Genomic DNA, 12,609 nt, shown 5'->3' on the forward strand with positions numbered 1-12,609 from the left:
GAACACGCAGCCGCCGCTGTTGCAGACTTTCACCATAACCGGCCGGAGTTGTCTACGCCTGTAGGCGTCGCAGCTCCATCTGACTGGTCCCTACCAGCCACTGAGATACTCGGGCTCAACTCGATCAGGGTCATTCCGAAAGACACCGTCACGAATGAGTCGCCTCGAGCCTTGCCTCTAATAGAATCTGCTCCGCACATATTCGATACTCGAGTGGAGCCTACAGAGCCTGCAATGATACCCAACTTTGGTCATAAGGATCATACGCGAGTGCGAGCCGAAGACAGACTTAGATCTGGGGCAAGCCAGCTAACTAGGCAACATGTTTCTCGAAGGAAGCCGGTCGAGGATAGTCTTGATAGAGCGAATGCGATGTTATCGGATGACGACAGGGCACTAGAGGATGATTCGGCGTTCGCGCGATTATGGAGCTCGACAGGCAAGTGGCCTCACAAGGTGAATAACGCTCAGAGGACTGAGGCGTGTTTTGGGAGGGGGGGTACTGTCACGGGCAGCCCGCGACCCCTCACTGTAGCTGCGTCGGCCCGGCTGAACCGCGGACCTTCTGCATCGGGTTAGCGCGGCTTGGCTTTACTTTATAACTTCGCCGCGCCTCGCGCTCCTCTTTCGTAGCTTCGTAGAACAACAACTATCTCATTCGGACCCTATGGTACGCGCGCCCTTACAGCTAGCGAGACGGAGGAGTGAATAGATAAGAGGCGGAAGCTAGGGGGGTTATAGATAGGGTAGTTATTAGGATAGGCCTATAACACTAGCGTACTCTTAATAAAGGAAATCTAAGACGATAACGAGGGGGAAAAGATAGGCGGGAAGGAGGAGGGGTTTTCACTAATACGGTTTCCCCTCTATATATACGAAAACAAGTTAGTATAGCTGTATAAGCCAAAGGGCACTACAACAGCTGAATGAAATATCTATCTATCTATATATAAGCGCTTCGTTATTACCTAATATACTATTTTGTTTAAAACGTCGCGGTTTAACGCGACGATCGAAAAAGCCGAGTGTACTAGGTGTTTATGCTAGCGTTCTAGCGTTCTAAAATAATAAGCTAAAATAAGAGCCTGAGGCCAACACCACATTCACCACTCAATCGCTCAATCCACACGGTCTGATTTAGGAGGTAGAAAATTCTCCCGGATGAGGAAGGTGCATCACAGCAGTCAAGGGAAGTCGGCAGGATCATAAAGCATGCATATTCATCGTGAGATAAGGCGCTACAACTTGCCGCGGCCATCAGATGCAAATTCGAAAGCCTGCGAGCTTTAGCTAAAGGCCTTCTTGCGTCTTCTTCGCCGCCTCAGCCTTGGCAACCTCATACGCATCCCTGATCCCCTGCTTCAGCATCGGACTGACTCTCCCAAACTGCTTCAAAATAGCATCAAACACTTTGGTGTTATCGACATTCACCAGTGTACCAGCAACATTGCTGTACAGATGATCCTTATCCGTCTGCGAGAAACCCTCGTAAAACATCCGCGGCTGCTCGAAGTCAATGTCCTCGTCGATCTGTGATTCCCAGTGGACAGTCTTGGTGCCATACATGGCGAGGTCATCGTCGATGACGGTGGCGGGCTTCTCGATGACGTTCAGTGGGTCGATATATTCCGCTGGGAAGTTCTTCCTGCTGCCTTGGTTGCCGTGTTGCGTCAAGTGGCCGTCGCGGTCGAAGTTTGCGACGCTGGTGAAGGGGCAGTTGACGGGTACGTCGTCGACGTTGACACCGACGCGGTAGCGGCCAGCATCGCCGTAGGCAAATAGACGGGATTGGAGGACTGGGTCTGCACTGGGTTCCCAGCCTGGGACTGTGTGGCCTGGGGAGAAGTGAGATTGCTCGATCTCCGCGAAGTAGTTCTCTGGGTTTTGTGTAAGGGTGATACGGCCGATCTCGTGGTATTCGGCATCTGGCCAATCCTTGGTCAGGTCCAGCACATCATAGCGGTAGGCATCAGCCTCTTCAACAGTCTTGGTGGCGATTCCAACTGTCCATGATGGGTAATCGCCCTTCTCGATGGCATCGAAGAGATCCTTTGTTGCCCAGGCATCGTTGTCTCCAGCTACAGCTGCGGCTTCGGAAGCAGTGAAATTCTTGATTCCCTGATCCGTGGAAAGGTAGACTCTGGTGTAGACCCAGCTGCCATCTGCCTGGACTAGACGGTAAGTATGTCCGGACCACCCGTCCATGTGCCTCACGCCGTAAGGTGTTCCGAGATCACTGAAGAGGCGGAGGAACTGCAGCATCGCTTCCCCGAATTGTGCTGGCCATGACCAGAATGTGTTCCAGTCTCGAACATTCGTCGCCGGGTCGGTCTTTTGGGTGTGGATAAAGCGCGGGAATTTGACTGGATCGCGAATGAAGAAGCTATTTGAGCGACGGTTAGTGTCATGTTAGGAGTGGCGGATGGAAGGCTTGCTTACACCGGGGTGTTGTTAAACACCCAGTCGAGTATGCCTTGCTTGGTCCTGAACTTGATCGCGAAGCCACGTGGATCTCTGGCTTCGTCTGCTGAGCCTCGTCCACCACCGACTGTCGAGAAGCGCATCGTTACACTAGTCCTCGTGCCCTTCTTGAAGACATCTGCCACCGAGAACTTCTCGGCATGGTCGGTGGTGGCTTCAAAGAAGCCATGTGCTCCAAGTCCACGTGCGTGTACAATGCGTTCCGGTATCCTCTCTCGGTTAAATGCAGCCAGTGTATCCAGCATATGCGTATCCTGGAGTAGCAAAGGACCTCTCTCGCCAGCACGTTGCGCACCAAGCGGTTGGAAGTGCGGCTTGCCCTGGCGCGTAGTATACCATAGGTCCGAGTTGTTGAGCACCGATTGCTCCTGTTTGAGATTTGTGCCCCGAAACAGATCCGCTTGATAGCCTTGTGCCTGCTTCTGCGGGCGAGTGGCTCTGATCAAAGTGCTTTTACTGCTCGCGTCCACCAGCAGCGGACTCGCAAAGAGAGCAAAAGTGGCGAACTTCATGATGTATGACCGACCAGGTACCAGCGAGGTGCGTGAGAAAGACTCTCAGACATCGGCACATATTGGGTGACCAGACTGGTACATGATTAGTCGCCACCCTGGCACTGTGCTATGGGAATTACAAGCTTTAGGAAAGGTGCGCTAGTGAGACCATGTCTTCCATGCATGTGCCAAGTGCTCTGGGTATGCGCCAGAAAAAGGGCGAGATTGTTGTGCTAGGAGCCTGTCCATTGATCGCGTCAACTTGGGCTCGTGCCCTTGGCCGTCCACATCTGGCGCCTGCATCTTGTCACTCTGTATCGGTCCCTATTCTGGTCGCCATCGCAGCAGATATGGTCTCGAGAATAGTATCCCACCTCACCAGACTTCGGGCATGGTCATATTAGGATCTGTCGGCATCGTCCTTGACGTGAGGCCCGCAGCGAATGCCGGTCCACGTGGTTGAGCATGGGCTGACTGCCGGTAAGGTCTGCTTTGTCAGTCGAAACATCTTGAGACGCAAGCCTGATGTCTCACTTGCTAGTGCTGGGAAGCTGGCTTCAGTCACAGGTCTTTCCCAGCGCCATCTCATGGCGGCAGTCGCACTTTCCACGTTCTCGAATCACCAAAACACCACAAATTCTGCAATCTGCCCTCAAGGTCATCCGCAGTCGTCGGGAGATATTGCTTGTTGTACTGCGAATGCAGGTTTTCCGGTGACTGGGATTGCTTGTCAGAGGAATCGGAGTGGTCACATTAGTGACATTACCACTCCAACACAAGGTTTGGAGATTGACAAAGATGGTCCGGTGTTCATGCCGTTGGACGGTTGGCAAGAACAACGCATCATGATAGCGTGCAGCCTTCTTCCACTGAGCGGTTCGCATATTTTACGCATCGTCGAGATGCCACCGGAACTTGAACATCGTGACCGATCATGGAGTCAAGGACGCAGCGCATGCGTTCCAGATTCTCCCAGCGAGCGATTGTGACCGTCGGGTCGTCCAGCGACCAGGCGGTCGAGGCAGAAGAGGACGCGAGGTTCGCAGGGTAGAGACACCGGCATGCGGTGAGACGATGATGGCGGACCATTGAGGCTGGCCATGATACGCTTTGTCGTAGTTCTAATGTGGCATGAGCAGCAGGTTGTTTCTGTAGCCACGAGTGTGCGAGGGGAAAAGATGGCGATGCCTACTTGGACGAGGTGAGATGAAGTCCAGAGACGAAGATGTGGAAGGCGAACAAGTCGTACATGTGCATGTACGGTGTACCTTTTGGGACGCCATCTCCGCCGCCACAGCCGTGTGTCGGAGAAGGAGAGACTCGACGCCGATCGAAAGACATTGCGATCCTCTCGCCGACTGAAGGCTGTCGGTGAGCAACTCCATGGCCTCCATCCCTACAATCGCTGATAGCGGGTGCTCGTTGCGCGTTCAACTACCCAGGTACTCATGGACAGAACAACGAGTACGGTCAGCACACTTGCCAAAAGGTGATCGTGCTGACATGAAGCTGCCCTTGCAACTCTATATACAGTCCTGGGCATGGTTTTTACAACCCCTGTATTTACGCTAACCCCTTCCGGCTATCCATGTTCATCTCAGAAGGTGTTGCTACCTTCAATCTCACTATCAAGAATGGGCCAAGCTCACACCTGAGGACATACAACGTATATGCAAGAGTATGCGAGAACGCTGAGAGGCAGTAATAGCCAACAATGGAGGACACACCAGGTGGTGAGCTACGCCATGAGTGGATACATCCTTCCTAATGAGGAAAGGTGGAAGAACAGGGGTTGTAAGCACTATGCCCAGGACTGTACATAGGAGGCGCTGCGCTGCATCTTGCTACAACACGACGCTCTCAGACCAAGCAACATCGTGAAATCTCGCTGCTGGACATCTTGACTTGAGGCGCTAAGGTACCCTGGCCAGCACAAGCACAATTTGGACGAGAAAGCCGCTTCATCCATGTCTTCCAAGTGCAAGGAAGGCGAGGAAGCATACAGTACACTTCTGCGCTGCACCCCGCTTCTCCTGCCGCAGCATCGTGGAGAAGTGGAAGATCTACAACGCTCGCAGATGTCAGTGGCTTCCTATATTGGCGGGCGCTGTCCCTACCACCCCGACACGAGCTTGCAGTGCGGGAAGCTCATGCGCCGACCACATGGCTTTCACGCAAACCGCAAATGCCGTCCTGATGACTGCGTCAGCCCAGAGCGATCTACTGCATTGGCGGGATTGAACGGCCCATACATGCAGCAAGTGTTCGGGATGCAATCAGACGAAGGCCAAGTATCACTCTCTCGCCTTTGCGTCTTCCATTCTCTCGCAATCTCCCTCAACGCACCTCTCACTAGTCATGACCACCATGGAGAACGACAAGGTTGAGAGCGCCGCAAAGATCGAACATGCTGACGACAGTACCGATACCCTCGAGAAAGCGATCCACGAAGAACGCGGTGAACCCAACGATGAAGACTTGCCTAGATACAATGACAAAGAAACCACCAAGATCTTGCGAAAGGTCGATTATCGCCTTGTACCGATGTTGACACTGCTGTATCTGCTGGCGTTCTTGGTATGTGCCTTGCGGAATGCCACAATTGGCCTTCGATGAAGAATGCAGCGTACTGACGAGTCTCGATGCGCGGTAGGATCGAGGCAATATTGGCAACGCAAAAGTCGCTGGCATGAACGAGACACTGCAATTGACCGGCACACAGTATAACTTGGCGTTGACAGGTCAGAATGAACATGCTGTTTTCTGTAGAAAGAGCTGACGCCAGACATAGTCTTCTTCTTTCCCTACGCAATATTCGAAGTGCCGAGCAATATCGTGCTCAAGCTGGTCCGGCCTTCGACATGGATCATGATACTGATGGTATCGTGGGGCGTAGTCATGACATGCCAAGGCATCGTCAAGGACTACAAGCAGCTCTACGTTACGAGAATCCTGCTTGGTCTCACTGAGGCTGGCTTCTTTCCGGCAGCATCCTATCTTCTTACGACTTGGTACTGTCGTTTCGAGGTGCAGACACGTCTGGCAGTTTTCTTCAGTGCGGCATCCCTAGCCGGCGCGTTCTCAGGCATTCTCGCATTCGGCATCGAGAAGATGGACGGCGTGGCCGGGCTGGAAGGGTGGCGATGGATGTAAGTGCTCTTTGGTCCAGGCAGACCGGGAGCGGAGATTGTCGGATGCGCTGACAACGCGACAGCTTCATACTCGAAGGCATCGTCACGGTTGTGGTGGGCTGCACGCTTCGTTGGACATTACCAGACTCACCCGAAACTGCTTCCTTCCTGACTGCCCAGCAGAAATCCGTGATTGAACGCCGCTTGATGCAAGATGCCGGGACAAAAGCCGGCCATGTCAACACGCGCGATGGCTTCTCGTGGCATTTCCTCAAAGAATCACTCCTCGAATGGAAGATCTGGCTTGCTGTCATCATTTACTGGGGCAACTCAATCTGTCTCTATGGCTTCACGTTGACCGCCCCTACAATCATCCTCGGACTTGGCTACGAGACATGGCAAGCACAACTTCTGACCGTACCCATCTATGTGCTTGGTGCGATATCGACGGTGTTCTTCAGCTGGCTGGCTGACAGGAATCAAGTGCGTTGGCCTTTCATCGTGGGTCCCTACAGTATTGCGATCTGCTGCTTTATCGCGCTCCTGGCAATCCCGCATCCAAGATACCCTGGGCTCACATACGCATTCCTGTTCGGTATTCCTGCCGGAGGTACGTCTATCATGCGCGGGCCATGCCAAAGGTCTCTGCTAACAGCAATTTGCAGTGTACCCTCCTTTGATCACGATCCTGAGCTGGGTCGGCAACAACCTCGCACCTACATGGAAACGGGCAATCGGAATGGCTCTGCTCATCAGCATTGGCAATCTATGTAAGCTGCTGGCACCAAAGGTCCCACCATCCTCTTACTTACAACTGCATAGGTGGTGCGATAGGATCAAACATCTACCTTTCATCACAAGCTCCCAAGTATCCTCTCGGGTTTGGTTTGTGCTTGGGGATCCTCTCAGCCGCAGTCATAGCGACAATGCTACTCAGGATCGCATACACTAAGATCAACAAGAGCCGGGACCAGATGAGTGAGGAAGAGGTTAGAGCGACGTACACGAAGGCACAGTTGCTGGACATGGGCGACAAAAGCCCTCTGTACCGATATGTTGTTTAGGAGAAGGTTGCAGCAGCATCATTGGATACGCTGAACCACTTCGGGCTCGGCGCGAGGACACTCTTGGCAACGGCTCCTCCTATGACGTTGCCGTATACCGGTTGCTCAGCTCCTGGGATGCTACTGCAATGCTAGCGACAATACCAAGTCACGAGTCGCTCCTTCGCCTCAGACCGACAGCTGTGGCAGGAGTTGCTTGCGGCACAGGGACGAAGCTTCGCAGCAGAAGAATGAATTGCAGTGGACCTGCTCCATGATCGGCACCCGCGTGCCGTCTTGTCTGCCAACAGTCCTTGCACAGCCATGTGCATACAGCGCTTAAGAAATGCGCAGCACTATATCTAGACCGCACCAGATCGTCATGGGAAGCAGATCAGAATCCTTCGAGCAGATGGTAGGTCCTGAAATATGGCAGCGATAAGTATATCATCATTCCTCACCTGGCGTTTGACTTCCATTTAAGAACAACAAAACCATGACACGATTCACGCTCACAGCAGTGGCAGCTGCAAGTCTCGCTGCTACCACAGCAGCACAATGCGGTGACCCAGCAGCAGCGCGGTGTGGTCCTCCCTGGGGAGCAATAGGAGGAGGAGGAGCAGGCCCAAACGACGACTCCCTAGCTATCACCGACGCCAACCGCAATCCCACTAGCACGAGTTCCGTGGAATTCAACTTCAGACATCGAGCCCAAACAGGCGGACAAACAAGCGAAACGTGGCGCTGGACAGTAAACATCACAGACCTCAGCACCGACCTCCTCAATGGCACCAGTCTCACCACACCCGAGGATGGTTCAGACTCTCACTTCGTCAATACTGTCACGTGACTGTCCACTCTTTCGAATGGCCTGGTGGAGGTGTCCTAAGCGATCACCTCCGAAGTCTCACGAACAATGCTACCGATCGAGAAGGCGGCGAGCTCTGCTTCACCATCCTCGACCTACGGACTCTGCCCTACAACGTCTCGAACGCATACCAGGAATCCGACGCAGGCGACTGTAGCAACGCGCTAGGCTCCGAGTGCGTCCAAGCATACCTCAGCAGTCTGAGCGGCAGAAGCGGTCAATGCGCAACGCCTCGCGGTCCAAACTCGATCCCAGCATGTGCCAGCACTCTAGCCACAGTATCATGCTTCGGCTCCTTCACAGCAAGTAAGTCTACCACCCACACCGTGCTTCGAGTCTTTACTAATCAGTGCAGGCCTCGGCAACAGCACCTCCTCCACCTTCTTAAACTTCACAGACCGCAGCAGGTATCCCATTCTCAGCGGCGACGCTTTCTACTTCCACTCCACCGCCAGCCTGCCCGGTGGCAACAACACTTTTTACGAGGAAGCGGGGCAGGAGTTACAGGCGGTCGTGATCAGTGGTGCTGCGAGGGAGATGATGTGTCAGAAAGTTAACAAGACTGATGCTGCGGTGCCGACGAGGACGGAGGCTTGTGCTGAGGAGACGTCGAGGACTGGGTCAGGTGGCGGAGCTGTGAGTGCGACGCCGACAGGTGCGGCGAATGTGGTGAAGAGCCTGACGTGGAGTGGTGCGAGTGTGGGTGGGTTGATGGTGTTGTTTTCGTTGTTGTAGCGGGAGCCTGTAATGTCACGTCCATGCAGATATGACCAGCAGTCCACGAGCGTTGAATGAGACGAGTCATGATGACGATGGAGGAGGGAGATGGAGAGGTAACTCCTAGACGATCGTATTCAACGCTACATGTACATACAACTTCATCCGCAACTCCTCGCTGAAAGACCAAGCCTGATCGTACACAAAAGCACATGCATTCCATGTCAATCGTGGGTATAGCGGGCCTCCCTTAGCCAAATCAGCACCCAATGCCCAATACGCCATCGCTAACTAAAATCCTTTTGTCGCTTTTGGGTCATAATGCTGTCGTTAAAAAAGTCGTGCCCGGCCGTCTCTGCCGCATCATGGCCGTAATGGTAAGGACAAAATTGATCGAAGTGAATCATACAGAGAACGCCCGTATCATCTTCGTGATGCAGCGAAGTCAAAGTTGTACCCACCCCGCCTCAACCGCGCGAAGGTACTCCTCCTCCCACACGGCATCCCAGGTGCTGTCGTCGCCTTTACCGTCGCCATATACGCCGGTGGTGCCGTAGGGCCCTTTCGTGCTGAGTTCGGTCTGTCGGGGCCATTGGCCGTGAGAGTGGACTTGGGTCATGGCGAAGTCGCCATGGACGAGGTTCTTGGCTGGCTCGAAGATACAGCCGGCGAAGAAGAGCTCGATGGAGAGGTTGTGGTGCATGCGGGCGCGGGAGGCGATGAGGCTGCGTGCTGCGGAGAAGACCTGGCGGAGCTTGTGGGCGCGGGCTTTGCTTGGTGTTGAGCTGTCGCAGCCGCAGAGGTCGGTGGCGCGGACTTGGCATTCGCCTTCCCATTGGACTTCGACGTTGGAGAAGAGGTCGGCACACATGTAGGGTACTGAGATGGAGAGATCGCGCATGCGTGGCAAGCTGGTGAGTAGCTCGCAAATGTGTTCGTTGGTGGCGAGGTTGCCGGGGTAAGGATGGTAGAAGCCATCGTCCGATCGTGGAGAGTGCTCCAGCACTTGCAGTGTTTCGCGCGAGGCCTTGACAAGCGCGAGCATGCCAGCGACAGAGACGGTGGAGAGATTGGTGATGTCGAGAGCTTCAAGACCAGTAGCGGTGCGCGCAATGAGCTGAAGATCTTCGTCGCATACTGGCTTGTGCAAGGTGTTGCCGAAGATCCTCAGACGCTTTAGCGCCGAGAAGTCCACTCTAGGGTCGGCGAGAGCGTTTGGGGAGTCGTCCTTCTCCAAGGCGTCGGCTTCTTCACTGCGGAGACACTGTGCCTGAAGTTCGAGTGACTGCAGGGGAGACCCGTGACCAGTGTTGACGTTGAGCAAGTCGATCCAGTCCTCTGCGCTGCTGCGGCGGAGTACCGTCCAGGGAACAGTCAAGGTTTGCAGAGCATCACACTCGCTGACAGCAGAGAGGATGAGCGAGTCACTCTCCTTGGTGTAGAAGCCGTTGAACCACAGTCGCCGCACGTGATTGGTCATGTATGGAAGAGCCTTGAAGATCCTGTTGGTGTTCTTGAGACTGCCGTATGGGTCACGTCGAAGGGGAGTGCTGGAAGGGTACTGGATCATGTCGTAGAGTGCGTTCGGCTTCCGCGATACTGGCAGGTTGGCCCATCGCTCTCCTCCTTGCCACTTGCGTTCAAAGACATCTTCGAGGTTGTAAGAGATGGCCCACTCGTGCCATCGGTGGCAGACTCCTCGGATCGAGTCGGTGGCGTCCCAGCGCATGTGCTCGGCGGTAACAGGTCCGCGGACATATTTCTGGATCTTCTGCTTCTGTAGAGGGAGTTGTGCCTCGGTGAGGCCGTATGTGAAGGACACGCCCTCAGCCTCATTGGCTCGAGTGGCGAGCAAGAGGATGTCGGACAGGATCTCCTCTGGTAGGTCGTTGATATGCATCTTTAGGCCGCGGGGGTACAGCCTGATGGAAGAAGTGAGGTTGTTGTTGTTAAGAGAGTTAGGTCACAAAGGCGCGCTGTGAGTGGGTGAAGATAAGGAGTGCTCTTTGTCTGATGGCGCCGAGGGCGCGGCAGGGCATGTGGATGATTCATATACTGAGAAGTCTTCCACCGTTCACGGCAGCGGCAGCCCCTCGTGAGTACCACTTCCCCAGTCTTTTCCCCAGACGGGCGACTAGAGAATTTTGTCGACAAACGGAACATGTTACATGTGCCAGAGGCAAACGCCAGCCTCCAGGATGCCTCTTGTTCGCGCAATCACACTTGGCACGCTCCTTCGCCACGCCCGTTGCATGCCATTACTCAAGCAAAAGCTGCCTATGGACGCCCACTCGAGTGCGACCGGGGATCGCATTGCCCGACGCATACGATGACCTTGGCCGTGGGACCACGTGCACCAACAAAGTCGACGTCCGTTATGCTGCACGTTGGACGGATTAGCAAATCGCAGCAAAACATTACGCCCAGGAAACTACATCAAAGCGGAGGCTGCGTGTCAGATGACCAGCAAAGGTCACCTGCTTGCTTGTCGCTCCACATCTCGGGCCAGCAGCCGTCGCCTTGGTACCGCGCTACCACGCACGAGAAAGTCTTGTTCACGACCTGCGACTCGGGGAAGGGCTGTTGGCGACTCCGACACGATGGAATGCCGTCCAGTTTGGGTGATGGCAAGAGAGAGAGTTGCAAACGGAGCTGCGACCTGACCTGTGAAAGCCGTGTCCAGCCGCGGGGACATCCGAGGCTTGGCGGAATCTAGTTCTAGCTTCTCCTCGGACCACATGATCGGCTCGCTCAGCAACCACGACAATAACAACGGCTACATCGATTCCGGGGGGCAATAGGCTGGCAGCACGTACCTTCCGCGTGATTGCACACGCGACGCTACACCATCCACCTGATGAGGAAGGAGTCATCAACGTTCGTACAGTGGCGCCGGTATCGCCGGCCGACCTGCGGAACCGGATGCCGAGACAGCGTACGAGTACAAGTACACAATATCCCGATCGCTCCGCATGCCAATGGTGATCACGACGATGACGCCGTCTGTACTACCGCCACGATGTCGAACGATCGCCTCCGAGAAACGTGCTCGTTCGCAGCACAAGGAAGATACCGTGGACACCTCCACGTCGATCGTCCTTTCCCCATCAATGTGGAGCACCTAGGATATGTGAATCGCTAGACACTGCCAGGGTAGCTTCAGCTTCACTTGCACCATTGCAATCGGGAAGCTGATGGTGCGTTGATGGGCAACGTGGGTGCATGTCTCGATCGTGTGAGAAGTGGGAGGCAAGTATCTGCTATGACCTCGCGGGATGACCTTCCTTAGGAGACCACGGAGACATTCTCGCAGAAGCACATTCGCCCAAGTACTGGGGCTTGAGATCATACTGTTGACGGAGTGGCTCCAACCGGACTATAGGCCTTGCAAGTCACACAGTGTAAGTTCTGTCGCATAGCTGCATTTTGAGGTAGGCACACACATCCTTGATGTCTAGTACAGTGACAGACAAAGCGGCCCTCGTGCGAATCACAGATCTACATCACCACGCCGCAATTCGAAGGTGGCCGGGTGCAAAGATGGCCCATGACGGCTTGTATGCACCAGACAATCTCTCGGCAGAGAACGATCGCAGTGAGGACTTTAGTATGCATACCGCTAACACATACCCAACATGCTTTCAAAACTACGTTCTTTCGATCCCAATTTGATGCAGCCATACTCTCTGCTGACCGTACAGCTACCATTGGATCACTGCAGTATCGAAACTTCCAGCCCTGGTCGATGTCTTCCATAGCATCGCTCAAGCAAGTCCCAGACAACGCTCGTTACCAGCAGCAAACTCCTGCGTGCAGTGTCTTTGTTGAAGCAGGCCGGACAGTATGCAGGCGTCTGCACATATAATCAGTTCGCC

The 12,609-nt window shown here is 54.3% G+C and overlaps 4 protein-coding genes across 4 annotated transcripts; 2 read left to right on the top strand and 2 right to left on the bottom strand.

Annotated features, from left to right (window-relative positions):
• Nucleotides 1–1,290: 1,290 nt before the first annotated feature.
• Nucleotides 1,291–2,993, bottom strand: CLAFUR5_08278 (Catalase; the record flags this gene model as incomplete). The annotated part of the gene is made up of 2 exons (XM_047907426.1): nucleotides 1,291–2,383; nucleotides 2,440–2,993. 2 exons carry the CDS (start codon nucleotides 2,991–2,993, stop codon nucleotides 1,291–1,293), a joined length of 1,647 nt encoding a protein of 548 aa, XP_047759339.1.
• A 2,340-nt stretch (nucleotides 2,994–5,333) lies between these two features.
• Nucleotides 5,334–7,170, top strand: CLAFUR5_08279 (MFS-type transporter cnsO; the record flags this gene model as incomplete). Its single annotated transcript, XM_047907427.1, has 6 exons — nucleotides 5,334–5,552; nucleotides 5,629–5,716; nucleotides 5,767–6,124; nucleotides 6,190–6,716; nucleotides 6,772–6,876; nucleotides 6,929–7,170. The coding sequence occupies 6 exons, from the start codon at nucleotides 5,334–5,336 to the stop codon at nucleotides 7,168–7,170; spliced, it is 1,539 nt and encodes a 512-aa protein (XP_047759338.1).
• Nucleotides 7,171–7,645: 475 nt separating this feature from the next.
• Nucleotides 7,646–8,752, top strand: CLAFUR5_08280 (uncharacterized protein; the record flags this gene model as incomplete). Its single annotated transcript, XM_047907428.1, has 3 exons — nucleotides 7,646–7,995; nucleotides 8,055–8,323; nucleotides 8,373–8,752. The coding sequence occupies 3 exons, from the start codon at nucleotides 7,646–7,648 to the stop codon at nucleotides 8,750–8,752; spliced, it is 999 nt and encodes a 332-aa protein (XP_047759862.1).
• Nucleotides 8,753–9,179: 427 nt separating this feature from the next.
• Nucleotides 9,180–10,634, bottom strand: CLAFUR5_08281 (uncharacterized protein; the record flags this gene model as incomplete). The annotated part of the gene is made up of 1 exon (XM_047907429.1): nucleotides 9,180–10,634. One exon carries the CDS (start codon nucleotides 10,632–10,634, stop codon nucleotides 9,180–9,182), a length of 1,455 nt encoding a protein of 484 aa, XP_047759863.1.
• Nucleotides 10,635–12,609: the final 1,975 nt, after the last annotated feature.

Source organism: Fulvia fulva, chromosome 3 (genome assembly GCF_020509005.1).
Source record: "Fulvia fulva chromosome 3, complete sequence".
NCBI lineage: Eukaryota > Fungi > Ascomycota > Dothideomycetes > Mycosphaerellales > Mycosphaerellaceae > Fulvia > Fulvia fulva.